At 41.3% G+C, this 20,223-nt stretch overlaps 1 protein-coding gene across 2 annotated transcripts in view; it reads right to left on the reverse strand.

Moving 5' to 3' along the window:
- Window positions 1–20,223, reverse strand: part of TTC27 (tetratricopeptide repeat domain 27) — a 156,690-nt gene that overhangs the window by 112,756 nt on the left and 23,711 nt on the right. For both annotated transcript variants that reach the window (XM_066378547.1, XM_066378546.1), the window contains exons 6-8: window positions 13,074–13,238; window positions 10,173–10,306; window positions 1,209–1,321 (exon numbers count right to left, since the gene is read on the reverse strand). In XM_066378547.1, coding sequence (XP_066234644.1) covers window positions 1,209–1,321; window positions 10,173–10,306; window positions 13,074–13,238 — 412 coding nt within the window. The remainder of the gene's footprint in view (window positions 1–1,208; window positions 1,322–10,172; window positions 10,307–13,073; window positions 13,239–20,223) is intronic.

Raw genomic sequence — 20,223 nt, forward strand, 5'->3', positions numbered from 1 at the left:
AGATTCTATTTGGGGGAATATAGTATTTGAAATAAGCATTTTCTTAGTTTTTTAGTTTTCTCTCAATTGTGAAGTCTAACTCAATATAGCTAAAGCTCAAATGACAGAATGCCTAGGAATATATATCATATATATGTTATACATATATATATGATGTGACTCAATTTCCTGATGAGCTGACAATTATGAATTATGAGCCACAATAATGCCTAAGAAATAGCATAAAGAACTCAGAATCCGAAGGCAATAAATCCTGGATTTAAGCCCTAATTGTTGCTGTGTAATTCTGAGGAAGTCATTTAGCCATCTGAATCCTGATTTCCCATCTGAAAAATGGAGAAAAAGAACAACTCTAGTGTTGTTATAATATTAAAGAGGGATAATGTGAAAATACCTGGTATAAATCAGGCAAATTCAAACAGAGGCAAAGTCTACAAAAGAAGTGGCTTTTAAGTTTCAAAAGTGTTAATATCATGAAAGTCAAGCAAAATGAGCAAGCATTCAGACTGACACAAACTAAAGAGACATGACGACTACATGTGACACACATCTTCTAGACGGGCCCTGTGCCACAGGAGATGCCTGGGACATGGAAACCCAAATGCAGTCTAAGTAGTAAGTGTTAGGGAAGTATGGATGTTGTTTTCCTGAATTTTGATAACTGTATTGTGACAATGTACAAAATACCCCTGCTTGTTGAAATCACACACTAAAGTATTCAGGGGTGATAGAGGATCATGTTGGAAAATGATTCTCTTCAATTCTTTACAATGCCATGCCCTGGCAACTTTTTTCCAAATCTGAAATTACTTCAAAATAGAAAAATATATAAAAATAAAAGGAAAAACTATTTCCAACACACATAAGGTTCTACAATATTTTAAAAATAACTATCTTTTGAGATGTTAATATCCTCAAAGGTCAAAATATTCATTCTCACCTATCCCAAATACTGATAGCTAAAGCTAATCTGAGAAATTTTGTTTATGGAGGAAACAGAAAGACATGCATAGCAACTCCCAGGAGATTCCAGAGATTCCTAACCTCTAACCTTTTGTGTGGTTGTCCAACTATTCTCAACCTTCAGAAGCAAATATAAGATTCCTTCTTCATCCAGAACTATAGGGACCTCCTGAATTAAGATTTCCCCAACACAATATAACCATCATGCAAGGTGCTCAGTGTAGCCAAGTAAGTCATTAACTTACCAGATCCCAAGGATAACAGCAAGCTCTTCAGCACATAGGTTGGGCATCTGGAATTGTTCACAATCTGCTAACTTTATCTCATTTAGAACAGTATCATCATTCAGCTCAAGATTCTGGTAGAATACAAAAGAAAATATTTAGAACAAAAATTAAATTTGACTCATTCAACAGATTAATATAATAATTAATATAATTATATGCAACTGATTGCTAGGGAAAGATAAAATACCTTTTTGTTTAAGATTATACAATGTCTACATATGGTCAATAGACTTTCTTTTGAAACACATATTTGGGGACAATTTACTGTGTAGAGATAGAGGACATGCCACCTATACCTCAGGAATGCACTGACAGTATCATTAACTGAGACTAACAGCTACCATTGCTAGAGCCTACTGTGCAAAAAAACCCCAAAACCTTGACTGATGCACCAGGATTCAAAAACAGATCTTTCTACTCTGTATCTAAGATATAATCTAAAACATCAACTCCCAACTTTATTTCTCAACAGTAGTATCTGGAATAACAAAATAATCTAAAAGGAATAAAATCTGAGACCTTAGAGGACTTGATAGAATACTTGATTTTAAGAATTACTACAAAGCCAAGATAGTGTAGTACTGGAATGAAGGTAGACATACAGCTGAGTGGAATACAACAAAGTCCAAAATTGTAGATCTACGTTATACGGTCAGTTGATTTTCAACAAAGGTGCATTGGTGATTAGATAGAGGGAAGTCTTTTCAATAAATGATTCAAGAACAACTGTAGGCCCTGCCTGGTTGCCTCAGTGGTAGAGCGTCGCACCGGCATATGGAAGTCCTGGGTTTGATTCCCGGTCAGGTCACATAGGAGAAGTGCCCATCTGCTTCTCCACCCTTCCCCTTCTCCTTTCTCTCTCTTCCCCTCCTGCAGCCAAGGCTCCACTGGAGCAAAGTTGGCCCAGGCACTGAGGATGGCTCCATGGCCTCTGCCTCAGGTGCTGGCTAGAGGCTCCGGTCACAGCGGAGCAACACCCCAGAAAGGCAGAGCATCACTCCCTGGTGGGCATACTGGATGAATCCCAGGTGGGCACATACAGCTGCCTGCCTCCCCGCTTCTCACTTCAGAAAAATACAAAAAAAAAAAAAAAAAAAAAAAAGACCTCCCTCCTATCTCATACACTATACAAAAATTAAATCAAAATTGACCACAGACCTTAAAGTAGAAGCTAACAGTAAAAAGCTTCTAAAAGAAATCCTAGGAGAAAAGCTTCTCAATACTGGAGTATGCACACACAAAAAGAAGCTGAACTGTAAGAGGAAAACATAGTAAGTTAGACTCCATTAAATTAAAAACTTTTGCTCTTTGAATACATTGTTAAGAAAATGAAAAGCCAACCTAAAGACTATGAGAATATATTCACAAAAGAATTATCTGAAAAGGTGCTTATGTATAGTATATAGACAACTCATATAACTCAGTAATAAGAATATTATAACCCAATATAAAAATGAACAAAAGATTTGTACAGATACTTCAAAAAAGATATACAAATAACCAATAAGCACAAAAAATATCCTAGACAACAGCAATCAATAGGGAAATGCTAATTAAAATCAGAATGAACTACTAGTACACACACATTAGAATGTATAAAATTTAAAAGACTGATAATTCTAAATATCAACAAGGACTTGGAACTTTCTTAAAATGGTGCCACCACACAAAATGATTTGCCAATTTCTTATAATAAACATGTATTTACCAGATGAGTTATCCATTCCAATCCTAAGTAGTTCCTCATGAGAAATAAAAACCTATGTCCCCACAAACACATGTATTTAAATGTTCATAGCAGTTTTATCTGTATAAGCTCCAAACTGGAAACAACCCAAATGTCTGTCAACAGGTAAATTTTTAAAATTATATGTGTGTGTGTGTGCATATGTCTATATATATGTACATATATATATCAAGTATATATTCTAATCAACAAAAGAAAGTAATGACACAAGCAACCACATAGATAAATTTCAAAAACATCATGCTGGCCCTGGCTGGTTGGCTCAGTGGTAGAGTGTCAGCCTGGCGTGCAGGAGTCCTGGGTTCGATTCCCAGCCAGGGCACACAGGAGAAACGCCCATCTGCTTCTCCACCCCTCCCCCTCTCCTTCCTCTCTGTCTCTCTCTTCCCCTCCCACAGCCAAGGCTCTATTGGAGCAAAGTTGCCCTGGCACTGAGGATGGCTCTGTGGCCTCTGCCTCAGGCGCTAGAATGGCTCTGGTTGCAACAGAGCAATGCCCCAGATGGGCAGAGCATCGCCCCCGGTGGGCATGCCGGTGGATCCCAGTCAGGCGCATGTGGAAGTCTGTCTGACTGCCTCCCTGTTTCCAACTTCAGAAAAATACAAAAGTAAACAAACAAACAAAAAAACATCATGCTAAGCAAGAGATCAGATACAAAAGAATATTTACTGTAGCATTTCACTCCTATGAAATTCTAGAAAAACCAAACTATCTATAGTCACAGAAGTTAGATCAATAAGCCTGACCAGGGGTGGCGCAGTGGATAGAGTGGTGATCTGGGATTCTGAGGTCCCTGATTCAGTCCTGGCTTGAGTGCGAACTCATTTGGCTTGAGCATGGGCTCACCAGCTTGAGCTTGAAGTCGATGGGTTGAGTGTGAGATCATCAACATAATCCCAAGGTCACTGGCTTGAGCAAGGGGTCACTGGCTCAGGAAACGTATGAGATGCAATCAATGAAAAACTAAAATGATGCAACTACGAGTTGATGCATCTCATCTCTCTACCTTCCTGTCTCTCTCTTGCTAAAAAAGAGAGAGAGAGAGAGAGAGAGAGAGAGAGAAACCAGATCAATGATTTAGGGCCAGAGGGGTAGTGGATTAACTAAAAAGGGCATGACAGAACTTTCAGGGTAGTGGAACACATCTTGACTGTAATGATTGGGCATATATATTTGTCAAATCTCACCACACAGTACAATTAAAATGGGTCCATTTTTCTGTATGTAAGTAATATTTCAATAAAATTGTTTTTTAATGAATTATCAAAAAATAGTAAAATCAGAATGAGATACACACACTCAGTAGAATGGCAAAAATAAAAAGAATGTCAACACCAAGCGTTGGCAAGGATGTAGAGCAATTGGTACCCTCATACTTTGATGGTGGGAATGTAAAATAGTACAACCACTTTGAAAAATAGTTTGGCAGTTTCTTACCAAGTTAAAAATATACTTACCACATACCCCAGTCACTCCATTCCTAGCTATTTACCCCTGAGAATTAAAAACATATGTTCACACAAAGACTTACACACAGATCTTCCAAGCAACTTTATTCATAATATCCAAAAAACTAGGAACAGCTCAGTTGTCCACCAACAGGGGAATGGATAAACACATTGTGGTATTAACTTAGCAATAAGCAGGAGCTAACTATTGCTATCAAAATAAAATGAATTGCAAACATTATGCTAAGTGAAAGAAACCAGACACCAAAGAGTCATACGTGATTCTATTTATCTGAAATTCTAGAAGAAACAGCTCTAGTCTGTGACAGAAAGCAGACCAGCGGGAAGGAAAGTGAGTGTAGGAGTATGTGTGAACTTCTGACAGGACGGAAATGGTTCCGCCTTTTATTACAGCGGTGGTTACCTGGATCTGTTTATTAGACTCATCAAACCTGTACATTTAAAATAAGTGCATTTTATTTTATGTAAATATTTCCTCAATAAATTTGATTTAAAATGTTTTCTAATTCCATAAATGTAGCTAAAGCTAGGAAGACTTTAGAAATTAAATACTGTAGATCTGGGCAGAGCCCCCTTCCTATAGCGCCACCCGACCCCTGACTTCAAAAGGCTGAAAACTCTCTATGATTAGAAGGCAACCTGTGAACTGGTAATCTCTTAACTGGTACACAGTCATCTGCCCACATCACAGCCCAAAAGAAACATTACAGCAACCTTCTAAACAACTGCTGTTGAGAGGAACACAGAATTTTGAGTTGCTTCTCAGTCTCTAAGGAAAAATGCCTCTTCCTCTCTGACCCTGCAACCCTTCAAAAGGCAGGGCTGGCAGGAGCATAGCACACCCTGGTGGCCACCCACAGTTAACACAGGCCTTTCATAATTTTAAAACAGAGCTACGTATGTAATTTTAACTTTTGCCACACTTAAAAGTTTTAAAAAATAAAAAATAATTTAACCTAATACCTCAAAAATATTATCCTTGTAACACACATTAATAGAAATTATTAATTAGATACTATACGTTCTTTTTTGTACACAGCCTATGACATCTGGTGTGAATTCTACTTCACCACATCGCAGTTAGATCAACCAGATTTCAAGTGATTAACAATCACGTGTGGGTGATTGCTACCAATTGGTCAGGTCAGCTCTAGAATATCCACAAACTCACCCTTTTACATTCCTGATCAGGTTGTATTGACCTGCTTATAAATTCCCAATGGTGAATAACACATTTGTATATTGCCTTTCCAGATATAATCTGATCCTTTAACAAAGTGTAATGTGGGAAAAACAAGTGAGGAAACTAAGAATCTAAAAACTTTCCCAGGTTCTCGTCCAGGCTACACAATAAGCATGTGACGGGGGCCCTAGTGTGCTTCTCCCAGCCCAGGACCTCTCCTCCTCCCCCACAGAAGACCTGAGACACAGACATGTCAGTGTTAGCAACAGGCATTCTTTATTTGCCAGGTACAAACAGGTGATCAAAACAGTTTTGATCTCTATTCAAGATTCTCTATGTTCCTATGGACTTTTGGACTTAGTTTTTGCACATCATTGTACAATCTTGCAACAGTGGCCAGCCACATAAGACATATATATCTGGTCTCTCTTATATTACCGTTTTCTCTTGTTCTAAATATCCTCAACATTACAGCTGACAAAAACCAAAAACTGGTATTTCAGATCTGTTTTCTAAAACCTTTTATGCTAGCCTTATCAATGTGGTGCAGTAAATAGAGCATCGACCTGAGATGCTGAGAACCCAAGTTCGAAAGCCCGAAGTCACCGGCCCGAGTGCAGGATCATAGACATGATCCCATGGTCACTGGCTTGAAGCTCAAGGTTGCTAGTTAAGCCCAAGGTCGCTGGCTTGAAAAAGGGGTCACTGGCTTGGCTGGAGCCCCCCAGTCAAGGCACATATGAGAAGCAATCAATGAACAACTAAGGTGCCACAACCATGAGTGGATGCTTTTTATCTGTCTCCCTTCCTGTCTCTCTCTCTCTCTTGCTAAAAAAATTAAAAATTAAAAAATAATAAAATATTTTATGCTAGAATCACATGCAAAAAATTAACTTTGTAGCTACTACTTTTGACATCTTTTAGATCTGTATGAAAATGTTATATGAAGCAGCAAACCAATGAGTGTTGAATTCTGGATATTTAGTTCTACCTTTCAACACCACCCTAATATTTTCTTTTTTTTTGTATTTTTCTGAAGCAGGAAACGGGGAGAGACAGTCAGACAGACTCCCGCATGCGCCCAACCGGGGATCCACCCGGCACACCCACCAGGGGCGACGCTCTGCCCACCAGGGGGCAATGCTCTGCCCCTCCGGGGCGTCGCTCTGCTGCGGCCAGAGCCACTCTAGCGCCTGGGGCAGAGGCCAAGGAGCCATCCCCAGCGCCCAGGCCATCTTTGCTCCAATGGAGCCTTGGCTGCGGGAGGGGAAGAGAGAGATAGAGAGGAAGGGGGGGGGTGGAGAAGCAAATGGGCGCTTCTCATATGTGCCCTGGCCGGGAATCGAACCCGGGTCCCCCGCACGCCAGGCCGACACTCTACCGCTGAGCCAACCGGCCAGGGCCATATTTTCATTTTACCATCAAATATATGACATGCTGTTGTAGTGTGTATAATTTTGTCATCTTTATTTCCCTTTGCTACATTTTATGCATCTAAATAAACTGTTGTATTGTGCTTAATGTAAAAAGAGAAAAGAAAAAAATTAGCACATCATTTATCTCCAGTATGATGGGCACAGCATAGTCTTATCAGTGGTGCTGATCATAAATGTGTTCCTGTTTCCTGTGAATACAAAATTTTTGTTTGTTTGTTTGTTTGCTTTTTGTTTTAAGGGGCGATAGACGGGACACACAGGAAGAAAGAGAGATGAGAAGCATCCACTCATAGTTGCAGCACCTTAGTTCTTCATTGATTGCTTCTCATATGTGCCTTGACGGGGGTTGGGGGGCCTCCAACCAAGCCAGTGACCTTGGGTTTCAAGCCAGTGCCCTTTAGGCTCAAGCCAGCAACCATGGGGTCATGTCTATGATCCCACGCTCAAGCCAGCAACCCCATGGTCAAGCTGGTGAACCCATGCTCAAGCTGGATGTGCCCACATTCAAGCCAGTGAACTGAAGGCTTCAAACCTGGGTCCTCAGCATCCCAGGCCGATGCTCTATCCACTGTACCTCCTGGCCAAGCAAAAAATTTTAATTTATTCTTTCTCTTCACTCCTGTCAACAATTAAACAATAAAGAACAAGCTGTGCTTTTGATTTGCATATTGGGGTTGCTTGTAATTGTTGGGTTATTAAACCCTGAAATCCAACAGCTTTAGTTTATGTAATTCCCCATGATAATAGATTAAAAATCCAGAAGGCCCAAAGGGAAATACTACACTCCTCACTGGCAATAAAATTCCTCTTTTTCCTCAATTCAAAGATATATATTTTCACATTATAACATTTCTAATCAAGATATATTTATAATCACTATAATTGATATAATAGTGTTCCTTTCTTTCCTGATGCATGGTTATTAAACAAATGGAGTATTTTATAATCTCATAGTAGTGTCATTAACATAAAGAAATATGATACATAACCAATTAAACAAGCAATTCTATCTTCAATCCACAAATATCAACTATTTCTATATAATCCATGCCTACCTACATCACATACTTTGTAATCCCACCTTTAAGCAGCAATTAATGAAAATTATAAGATTATCTGAGTGGATTTCATTTCAAATATGAAAAATTAAATAAATTTTGTATTAAACTGTACATCCTTTTATTTATTTCTTTAAATACTTTTTAAGATTTTTTTTTTTTTTTTTTGTATTTTTCTGAAGCTGGAAACGGGGAGAGACAGTCAGACAGACTCCCGCATACGCCCGACCAGGATCCACCCAGCACGCCCACCAGGGGCGAAGCTCTGCCCACCAGGGGGCGACGCTCTGCCCCTCTGGGGAGTCGCTCTGCCGCAACCAGAGCCACTCTAGCGCCTGGGGCAGAGGCCAAAGAGCCATCCCCAGCACCCGGGCCATCTTTGCTCCAATGGAGCCTTGGCTGCGGGAGGGGAAGAGAGAGACAGAGAGGAAGGAGGGGGGGGGGGTGAAGAAGCAAATGGGCGCTTCTCCTATGTGCCCTGGCCGGGAATCAAACCCGGGTCCCCCGCACACCAGGCCGACGCTCTACCACTGAGCCAACCGGCCAGGGCCTTTAAGATTTAATTTATTGATTTTACAGAGAGACAAGGGGGTGCTGCAAGAAGTATCAACTCATAGTTGCTTAACTTTAGTTGCTCATTGCTTGCTTGTCGTGTGTGCCTTGACTGGGCAAGCCCAGGGCTTGGAACTGGCAACTTCAGCATTGCAGGTCGACACTATCCACTGCGCCTTCCCAGATTAGTAGTATATCATTTTTAATCATTATATCATGTCTATCATCACAGGAAATAATTTTCAATAGAATGCCACATTAAAAAAATAATAAAAATTAATGGATTACTGAATTAAATGCTTGTATTGCAGAATTAAATCTCTTTTCATGGATGCTGTGCTATGGCCTAAAAATCAGGCTCATGACAGTTCATTGAAGACACAGAGAGGGACTTGGGTCACTTGGGTCCAATATATACAAAAAGGAAATGGAGGATGGAGGCAGTCATCAGTCCGGTTTCCTGACCGGCATCAACACAGCAATAGAAACACTCACTCAACTATAGCCCTACCAACTTCAGGAAGTGTTGGTGGCACCCTGTGTAGTCTTGCCCCTAAGTTTCCACATCTTCCCCTTCCTTCTTTCTTTCCTTTTCCTCTTAGACTCAATTGTTGTTGCTCCCTGAAGTTATCACAAAGCAAACAAGTACTTGGAGCAAGCCCAGGAGGTAAGCAATACCTCATCAAAGGCCCTCCTTGGGCCTGACTTCTACCATCCCCAACCCTACCCTTGGCATTATTTTCAACACAAAATAGAATTTTAATGTTTAATGTACTCAAGGTAAATGTGTTTTCAGGCTCCAGAATGAAGAGCAACTAGACACAGGCTTCAAGAGCAGTAACATCAACCAGAGAACAATCAAATGCTGGTTTGGGGTATCTGAGATAAGAAAATGTAAATGCTAGTGGTCTCCATGGAAGCAGCTGGAAAGGCCTATAAGTAAGTAAACTGACCAAGAGCTATAAATCCAAGTTACAAGAAGAGAGAGCATTAGCCACATCAAGAAAAACATGGCAAGGCAGGAACCAGCCCATTAGCAGAGTAACAAGACAAATTGGAAAACTGGTAAAAAAAAAAAAATTAAAATGAAATCCTGATCCTCTGTTTATATATGTAGAACCCAAGAAAAAATTAAGTCTTAGTGTTCAAAAATATCCACAAAAAGCAAAAGTAAGGCAAGAAATATAGTAGCAGCTAGAAAAATTAGTCTCTACTCAGCCTGTTTTTTTTGGATTTCTTCAAAAGTAGGGGGAGCACCCAACTAACTACATTATTAAGTGATACTTACTAAAGAACAGAATACCATTTTGTCTCCACTTATAGGTAAAACATGGGGGATTTTTAGCCCCCAGCCTCTCTGTAAAAGCTAGAGAAACGACAAAATGTCTCTTCCCACTCCATTCAGTGTTTCTATGAAACTCACCTATTGAAACTGTTAGACTTGCTGCTGATTTAAACAGCTCAGCATCCTACTCACCCTGGTTAAATGTTCCTGTGGAGTCGGGGCCGGACTCAATTCACAATCTGAAAACACATCCTCTTCCCTTCTCACATCTAGAATAAGTTGTGCCACATAATTTTCCTGGAACCGTGTTCTTTTGCCCAAAGCACCTGAAAAAAAAATAAAATCATATTTATTGATTTGTCAATCAGAACTACTGTACAATCATAAAGAGCAATACTTACAGAGTGCTTTAGCATTTATAAAATGTTTCTCTAGCCTGACCGGGCGGTGGCGCAGCGGATAGAGCGTCGGACTGGGATGCGGAAGACCCAGGTTCGAGACCCCGAGGTCGCCAGCTTGAGCGTGGGCTCATCTGGTTTGAGCAAAAAAGCTCACCAGCTTGAGCCCAAGGTCGCTGGCTCCAGCAAGGGGTTACTCAGTCTGCTGAAGGCCCACGGTCAAGGCACGTATGAGAAAGCAATCAATGAACAATTAAGGTGTTGCAATGCGCAATGAAAAACTAATGAGCGATGCTTCTCATCTCTCTGTCCCTGTCTATCCCTCTCTCTGACTCTCTCTCTGTCTCTGTAAAAAAAAAAAAAAAAAAAAAAAAAGTTTCTCCATTCCACATAAGAGAAACATGAGTCCCAGTGATGATTTTAAATGACTTATAAAGTTGTAAAGCCCATAAGTTACAGGGCCAAAACTCAAACCCAGGGTTTCTGCCAACAGATTCCATATACTTACTTTGGCATCACACTACCTGTTTCCTCAAAAGGGTAACTCGCTAAGTGCTGTAGGTAGAAGAATATTATCGTCTCCATGTAACGATGAACAGTGGAGGGTCTGAGGAATAGGCCCTTGCTCAAGATTACAGGGCTTCTCAGCATCAGAGCCAGAGCCCAAGCCAGGGTTTCCAGGTTCTGAATTCCAGTCTGTCTATCATACTATCTGGCTCCATGTAACACTAAATATTTTTATTTTATAACTGAAATAACTTGCTTCAAAATAGCTTTAAGAGAAGCAGAAATTCTAACATCCATTTTCTGGTAAGAGTCAGATTACAGAGACCATTGATTACATAGACCAATCTAATAAGTCTGGATTTTATCCTTCTGTGAGTCTGGCTCTAAGTTACACAGCAACCGTTTAAATATGTTACACTAAAAACAGCTACTGAGGTGGTCTAGCACATCCTAGTTTTTTTTATAGTATGGCTACAGCTAAATGGAAAAAAATCTGGTTCTCATTTTGCATTTGAGAGTACCACATCTTATTTTAAGTTCTTCACTCTTACCTTGAAAACAATTATGAAAACTAGGTAGTAATACACCAACTGTAGTAAAGCTGACCAGACACGGTACTTTGTTATTAGTGTTTTTAAGTAGTCCAAAAAAGTCTCCTAAGTCCAAAATATTCAAAAATATAATCTCTAAAAGTAACCTCACTATATATATATAATATAATATATATTATATTATATATATAAACTATTTTTTCAAACACAAACAAGACTCCAACTAACACAAGGCCATTATTCCAAAAGTTGTAAACTGGATATTTAATAGTTTTCCATATACAAACAATAATAAAAGTTGGCTAAGATCCCAGACCAGGCCACAAAGTCATATTTAACTCATATCTCAAAGATGTACCATATTTTTTGCTCCATAAGACGTACCTGACCATAAGACACACCTAAAGTTTTAGGAGGAAAATAAGAAAAAAAAAATCTGAACCAAATGGTGTGTTAAAATATTTAGTGAAATACCATATTTTTCGCTCCATAAGATGCACAGGCATTTCCCCCTCCATGTTTGGGGGTGAATTACAGAGCTCAGTAAGAAGTATGGAGTTTGGGGCTAAGAATGGGCCTCAGAGATCATCTAGACCCAGCCTCGGGTGGATGTAGTAGGTTCAATCATCTCAATACAGACTCAGTTTGATATGCTGAGACCATGTTCAAGAGGTACAAATAGTGTGTTCAGCTGATGATGGCTGACTTCCATCATTGTGTTCAACACTGAATGCCAAGGATACTGTGAGACATGAGGGACAGAGCAATACATAAAAAGAAACCAATGTTTCTCATTTGGTATTCAGAAGAAACACAGAGGTTTTAGGAGAAATTCTGTAATTTGTTGACTCAACAAATGTTTATTGAGTACCTACCAAATGCCAGATAAGTGTTGTAAGGCACTGAAGAAACCTGGGGTCCCCAAACCTTTTACACAGGGGGCCAGTACACTGTCCCTCAGACCGTTGGAGGGCCGGACTATAAAAAAACTATGAACAAATCCCTATGCACACTGCACATATCTTATTTTAAAGTAAAAAAACAAAATGGGAACAAATACAATGTTCAAAAAATAAAGAACAGGTAAATTTAAATCAACAAACTGACCAGTATTTCAATGGGAACTATGCTCCTCTCACTGACCACCAATGAAAGAGATGCCCCTTCTGGAAGTGCGGCGGGGGCCAGATAAATGGCCTCAGGGGGCCGCATGCAACCCGCGGGCCATAGTTTGGGGACCCCTGCTCTATACACTGCTCACCAAGCACTACCGTGACTTCCGCCGGCGCTCACCCCACGGCAGGAGCGCCAGTGAACCAGTGGGCACCCAAGACTTGTGGCAGTGCCCACCCACTCCCAGCAGGAGACCCACATCTACAACCAAATGGTCAAAAGTTCCTTTGTGTATGACCTGGTAGCTACACCACTAACGTGTCTAATTAGAAAATAAATGGGCATCTTCAAATTTGTTGTAAAACTATAAATTTTTAAATGAAATCTTTAAAATCTATTTTTGTAAAGGAAAGAATAAGACATAGAAAATTAAATACAACTCAACAATATAACCGAACTGCCAATGTATGTATTAGTTTAATAATAAAAATAAATCAATTATCTACAAAAGATAAGAGTCTTACCTGTCAAATCGATTTGTAATTTGCTGATTTCTTTAGCAATACTGAACTGATCTTTTGCTTTTTTATATTCATAATAATATAAAAATATATATGCACATTCCAGATGAAATTGAATAGCCAAGTATCGACCTGAATCACCTACAAACAGATTCTCTAGCTTCATCACTGCAAGACAAAAGATGAAACATTAAAAGCTATGATGAGGTCCTAGCTAGTTGGCTCACTGGATTGAGCATCAGCCCAGTGTATGGATGTCCCAGGTTTGATTCCTGGTCAGGGAACACAAGAGAAGTGACATCTGTTTCTCTTCCCCTTCCTCTCTCCCTTCTCTCCTTCTTCCCCTCCCACAGCCAGTGGCTTGATTGATTCAAGTATCATCCCTGGGCACTGAGGATTGCTCGGTTGATCTGAGCATGTCAGCCCCAGGCACTAAAAATAGCTCAGTTGATCCGAGCATTGGCCCCAGATGGGGTTTGCTGGGTAGATCCCAGTCAGGGCACATGCAGAAATCTGTCTCACTATCTCCACTCCTCTCACTTAAAAAAAAAAAGGGGGGGGACCTATGATGAGAATAAAATTATATAATGAGCAAAATGTTTAATCTATAATATGTGAAATATATATTACATTAGCCCAGCTCCTAGAAAAATTTTTCCTCTGGAAGATAAGGAACACACATGTAATAATAGTTCATAGCCAACATTCTCTGAGCATTTACATGCTTCAAGCACAAAGCTAAGGACATTATATACATTATCTCCTTTATTCCAAACAATCCTATCCTAGGGGATATGGTTCATAACTCTGCTCTTTATTATAATATTTTAGAGTGCTTGTCTTCATCTTGCTATTAAAAAAAATATGGCAACACAAGGTGTTATACAAAGTACCAAATGAATCTATAGTTAAACAACACAAAAAAAATGTTTACAATTTCCCTCATAAAGAACGTAGAAGTCTCCCTGAAAAGAAAAGGAGAGCTTTTCCCAAAAGTGGCCTGAAGTGACCTTTGAAAATGGTTCAATATTCACTTGATGCAGAAAACCCTACAAAAGCATGCATATCAAGAGGTTCAAGTCTTCGTGTTCACTAGGAAAACTTGTGAAATTGTCCAGGCCATCAAGAATATGCACATTCACAAAGCCACCAAGGATCTGAAGGCTGTCACTTTACAGAAACAATGTGTGCCATTCTGTTGTTAAAATGGTGGAGTTGGTAAGTGTGCCCAGGCCAGACAGTGAGGCTGGACTCAGGGATGGTGACCAAAAAGAGTGCTGAATTTTTGCTGTGCACATTAAAAAATGCAGAGAGTGATGCTAAGCTTAAGAGTTTAGAGGTAGATTCTCTGGTCGCTGAGCACATCCAGGTGAGCAAAACTCCCAAGCTGCAGTGCAGAATTTACAGAGCTCATGGGCGGATGAACCCAGACAAGCGCTCTCCCTGCCACACTGAGATGATCCTCACTAGAAAAGAGGAGATTGTCCCTACACCAGAAGGGGAGGCTGCACAGAAGATATCCCAGAAGAAATGGAAGAAACAAATGCTATGGCCCAACACCTGACCCCTGTATAATTATGTTAACCAATGTCACAAAAAAAAAAATCCAGAAAAAAACCCCTGTATGTCCCAAGAGTAAATTCAGCATATAATAAGTAATAAAAGTAAAATCCAGCCCTGGCCGGTTGGCTCAGCGGTAGAGCGTCGGCCTAGCGTGTGGAGGACCCGGATTCGATTTCCGGCCAGGGCACACAGGAGAAGCGCACATTTGCTTCTCCACCCCTCCGCCACGCCTTCCTCTCTGTCTCTCTCTTCCCCTCCCGCAGCCAAGGCTCCATTGGAGTAAAGATAGCCCGGGCGCTGGGGATGGCTCTGTGGCCTCTGCCCCAGGCGCTAGAGTGGCTCTGGTCACAACATGGGGACGCCCAGGATGGGCAGAGCCTCGCCCCATGGTGGGCGTGCCGGGTGGATCCCGGTCGGGCGCATGCGGGAGTCTGTCTGACTGTCTCTCCCTGTTTCCAGCTTCAGAAAAATGCAAAAATAAATAAATAAATAAATAAAAAATAAAAGTAAAATCCAAAAATAAAAATAAGAGAAAAAAGAGGAACAGATAAATATTCATATATCTAAGATAATATAAGCATCAATTAGAGAATGAATAAATATTGGCTTAGCAGTCAGATTCTAATTTATTTCTCTAAATACCTGAAATGAAAAGATGAGAGGGCCCTGGCCGGTTGGCTCAGTGGTAGAGCGTCGGCCTGGCGTGCAGAAGTTCCGGGTTCGATTCCCGGCCAGGGCACATAGGAGAAGCGCCCATCTGCTTCTCCACCCCTCCCCCTCTCCTTCCTCTCTGTCTCTCTCTCCCCCTCCCACAGCGAGGCTCCATTGGAGCAAAGATGGCCCGGGCACTGGGGATGGCTCCTTGGCCTCTGCCCCAGGTGCTGGAGTGGCTCTGGTCACGACAGAGCGATGCCCCGGAGGGGCAGAGCATCGCCCCCTGGTGGGCAGAGCGTCGCCCCCTGGTGGGCGTGCTGGGTGGATCCCAGTCAGGCGCATGCAGGAGTCTGTCTGACTGTCTCTCCCCATTTCCAGCTTCAGAAAAATACAAAAAAAAATAAAAAATAAAAAAATAAAGAAAACATTCAAAAAAAAAAAGATGAGAGGATAATAACCTAGTAACACAGTATCTGAAATAAAATGATTGTCAAAATTAATTATATAGAATTACAAGTGGTGTCTAACAGGTCTTCTCATGTAGCCCTCTACCACAGCCCTGACGAACTAACCCCCACAAGTTCCCAGAAATGGGTTCATCAGCATTTCACAAAGCAGGCCACAAGAATAAATGCTTAATGAATGAATAGAAAAGGCACTTTTTTTTTTGGTATTTTTCTGAAGTGAGAAGCAAGGAGGCAGAGAGACAGACTCCCGCATGTGCCCAACTGGGATCCACCCGGCATGCCCACCATGAGGTGATGCTCTGCCCATCTGGGGCATTGCTCCATTGCAACTGGAGTCATTCTAGCATCTGAGGCGGAGGCCATGGAGCCATCCTCAGTGCCCGGGCCAACTTTGCTCCAATGAAGCCTTGGCTGTGGGAGGGGATGAGAAAGATAGAGAGAAAAGAGAGGGAGAAGGGTGGAGAAGCAGAAGGGTGCTTCTCCTGTGTGTTCTGGCTGAGAAACGAACCCAGGACTTCCACATGCCAGGCTGACGCTCTACCACTGTGCCAACCAGCCAGGGCGAAAAGGCACTTTTGATGTCTAAAGACAAAGAATCAATTATCTATCATTCAAGCTGAAAAGGAAATGATATTTACTCTGAAGAGAAAATGACTGCCTGTTCTGCCTAGCACTAGGCAATTTACATGTTTTCTTATTTAATTCTCACAATGATGTCTTTAGGTTAACATTATCCCCACTTCATTCATTACAAAACTGAACTCATCTTAGTAACTAGTCGCCTCAGTTGTAAAGTGGCAAAGCCAAAATTTGAATCCAAGCTCCTTGGAAAAACAGAGGAAGGGTGGGATTTGGTAGACAAAGGACTAAGGTCAAAGGTATAGAGGTGACACTACAAAATCCAATCTGCTTTATCACCTAGTAATCTGGTAAGAATACCTATAGCTAAGAAACAGCTACCCTTTTAGGCTTCCCCCTCGCTCCTCTAAGGGAGGGTTCAGTCTCTTCCAGCCCTGCTCCAGCCACCTATGACCTAACCTTGCCCAGAATGCTGGGGTTTGCCACTGAAGGCTGAAGGTGCCCAGGGCCGTCGGCCCCATCTACAACACTGTGGATGAGCCTAGGGTATTTCTTCCAAGAAGCAGGTAAATTGATCTCATTTGCACAAGGCCACTTAACTATGTCTTGCCTGAATAGTCAGGTTTTTTATTCTTCCCTCGAAGATCTCTGTTGTGGGTGTTGATAGTCCCTATTTTCTGCTGCTTTGTTTAATATATAGTGTTTCCTTTATTCCTCCTACCTCAATGCCCCACTCATATTTCAGGCTGGGACCTACTCCTAATTTAAAGCTCTCTTTCCCCCTTTTGCCAACTTCTATTATGAATTTACCTTTGCCACCCAGCTTAGTGTATCTCAAGGTTCTCTTTACCACGCCACAGTCGCAGAGCTCCAGGGAAAAGCAACCTGGTCTCATCTCTCCAGGCAGAGGAGAACAGAAGCTCCATATCCACACATGCTGCAGATAGCTTTTCCAGTCTACCTGAATCATTACCAGCTAGAAGCAGCGGTCATTGGGACTTGGACATGAGCTGCAAAGTATAGAATTGTGACAACAATTCCAGTGCCATGCGGACTTTTCCTGGATGTGGACTTTTCCTGGACTCCTGCTCCTTGTGACAGCTCCTAATGGACTAAACTGGGTTTGGGTTGCATTTACAGGGATTTGGAATGGTGTTGGTGCCAACTTGGACTTGGTGAACATGTTAAGGACACTACTCTTTTATGGATTCTTGCTGTATTGGCCAAGAATTTGCTTAAAGGCTTTAATCACTGTAAAAAAAAAAAAATAGAAGACTGGATAAAGAAGATGTGGCACATATACACTATGGTATACTACTCAGCCATAAGAAATGATGACATCGGATCATTTACAACAAAATGGTGGGATCTTGATAACGTTATACGGAGTGAAATAAGTAAGTTAGAAAAAACCAAGAACTGCATGATTCCATACATTAGTGGGACATAAAAACGAGACTAAGAGACACGGACAAGAGTGTAAGAGTGTGGTGGTTACGGGGGGAGGGGACAGAAAGAAAACTAGATAGAAGGTGACGGAGGACAATCTGACTTTGGGTGATAGGTATGCAACATAATTAAATGACAAGATAACCTGGACATGTTTTCTTTGAATATATGTACCCTGATTTATTGATGTCACCCCATTAAAATTAATAAAAATTTATTTATAAAATAAAAAAAAAGTAACAGCTACCCTTTGTCTTACCATGATCTGAAATTAAACGAGTCCGAAAAGGAAGTGTTTTTCATTATAGCCTATCAACCCTTTAAAGAGATTCTCTGGACTCAAAGAGAAAGCATGATGTACATGCCTTACATCAAATGGCAGACAGGCAACCAAACACAAACTTCTCACAGTAAAAATCCTTCAATAGATTCCCTCCATGCAAATCAAACTAAAGAATCGTAGGGTTTGATGATACTTGGTGCTTTTTCTTTTTTAATTTACTTTTTCTTTTGTCTTTATGCCTGACCATCTCACCATTACTCTCAGAAATTCAATCATCTTTTATGATCTTAGCACAATTTACCAAAAACAAGGCTCTCATTATCTTCAGCTGATGGTTGTGTTCAGTCTTTCGGTACGCATTTAATCTTCCAGCCATGTAGACTGTTTCTTCAACTGCAGCTCAGCTATGTAGGCTGCCACCTTGGCCCTGGCCTCATAGAACACACAGCTTAGTACTTGACCTCGCTCTGTTTAATGCTGGGCAAGTCCCTGGCCCTGTCATATGCACCAGTTGAGACCTTAACCCCAAACATACTGGTCTAGTCCCAGCAAATGTTTGGCTGAGCCCTGAGCTTTGCAAATATGCTGGAGGAGTCTCTGTCAAGCCACCAGTCCTGGTTTTGGTGAATGCAAAGCTCATGTCTCCAACTTCTGCAAGCACTCCAGCAGTGGCCCCTCTTGAAATGTCATTCCTGGAAAACACACTGGTTGGATCTTCACTGAGACCAGGCCCCAGCAAACATGCCCGAAGTCCCTGACCCTGACCAAGGAGCTCCAATTAAAATTTAACCTGGCATGCTCTCTCTCACATTATTTTAGCCTGGAAAGTACTCAAAAGATCATTTTTTAGTTTTTTTCTTCTTCTTTTTCAAGTTAGAGGAGGGGAGACAAAGAGACAGACTCTCACATGTACCCCGACCAGGATCCACCTGGCAACCCTCACCTGGGGCCATGCTCTACGCCTGAGGTGGAGGCTCAACGGAGCCATCCTCACTGCCTGGGCCAATGTGCTCAAACCAGCCATGGCTGCGGGAGGGGAAGAGAAAGAGAGAGAAGGGAAGGGGAGGAGGAGGGATAGAGAAGCAGATGGTTGCTTCTTCTGTGTGCCCTGACGAGGAATTGAACCCAGGACATCCACATGCCAAGCGTACACTCTACCACTGAGCCAACAGGCCAGGGCCTCAAAGATAATTTTTACACAAAGAGAACCTTGGTTTGGGAGTTAGTTACCTGAGATCACACAGGAAGTCAATGACAAAATAGAAATTAAAAGTCAGATCTTAAAACACTGTTCTATTATTTGTCTTAACTGAGATAATTTCTTATACACATGTAAAACATCATCAATTGTACACTTTAAATGAGACTTATTATAGTTAATTATTCTTCAAAACAGCTGTTTAAAAAAAGTATACTATAGCCTGACCAGGCAGTGGCACAGTGAATAGAGCATCAAACTGAGACGTGGAGGACCCAGGTTCGAAACACTGAGGTCGCCGGCTTAAGTGCAGGCTCATCTGGTTTGAGCAAGGCTCACCAGCTTAGCAAAAGGTCGCTGGCTTGAGCAAGGGGCCACTTGGTCTGTTGTAGCCTCCCCCCCTCTGTCAAGGCACATATGAGAAAGCAATCAGCCTGACCAGGCAGTGCGCAGTGGATAGAGTGTCGGACTGGGATGCAGAGGACCCAGGTTCGAGACCCCGAGGTCACCAGCTTGAGCGCAGGCTCATCTGGCTTGAGCATAAAAAAAAAAAAGCTCACCAGAAAATAAAAAAATAATAATAATAATAAAAAAAGCTCACCAGCTTGGACCCAAAGTCGCTGGCTCAAGCAAGGGGTTACTCGGTCTGCTGAAAGCCCACGGTCAAGGAACATATGAGAAATCAATTAATGAACAACTAAGGTGTTGCAACAAAAAAATGATGATTAATGCTTCTCATTTATCTCCATTCCTGTCTGTCTGTCCCTATCTATCTCTCTCTCTGACTCTCTCTCTGTCCCTGTAAAAAAAAAAAAAAAAAAAAAAAAAAAAGCAATCAATGGACAACTAAGGCGCTGCAATGAAGAATTGATGCTTCTCATCTCTCTTCCTTCCGGTCTGTCTGTCCCTATCTGTCCCTCTCTCTGACTTTCTCTCTTTCTCTGTCACACACACACAAAA

Source organism: Saccopteryx leptura, chromosome 3 (assembly GCF_036850995.1).
Source record: "Saccopteryx leptura isolate mSacLep1 chromosome 3, mSacLep1_pri_phased_curated, whole genome shotgun sequence".
Lineage (NCBI taxonomy): Eukaryota > Metazoa > Chordata > Mammalia > Chiroptera > Emballonuridae > Saccopteryx > Saccopteryx leptura.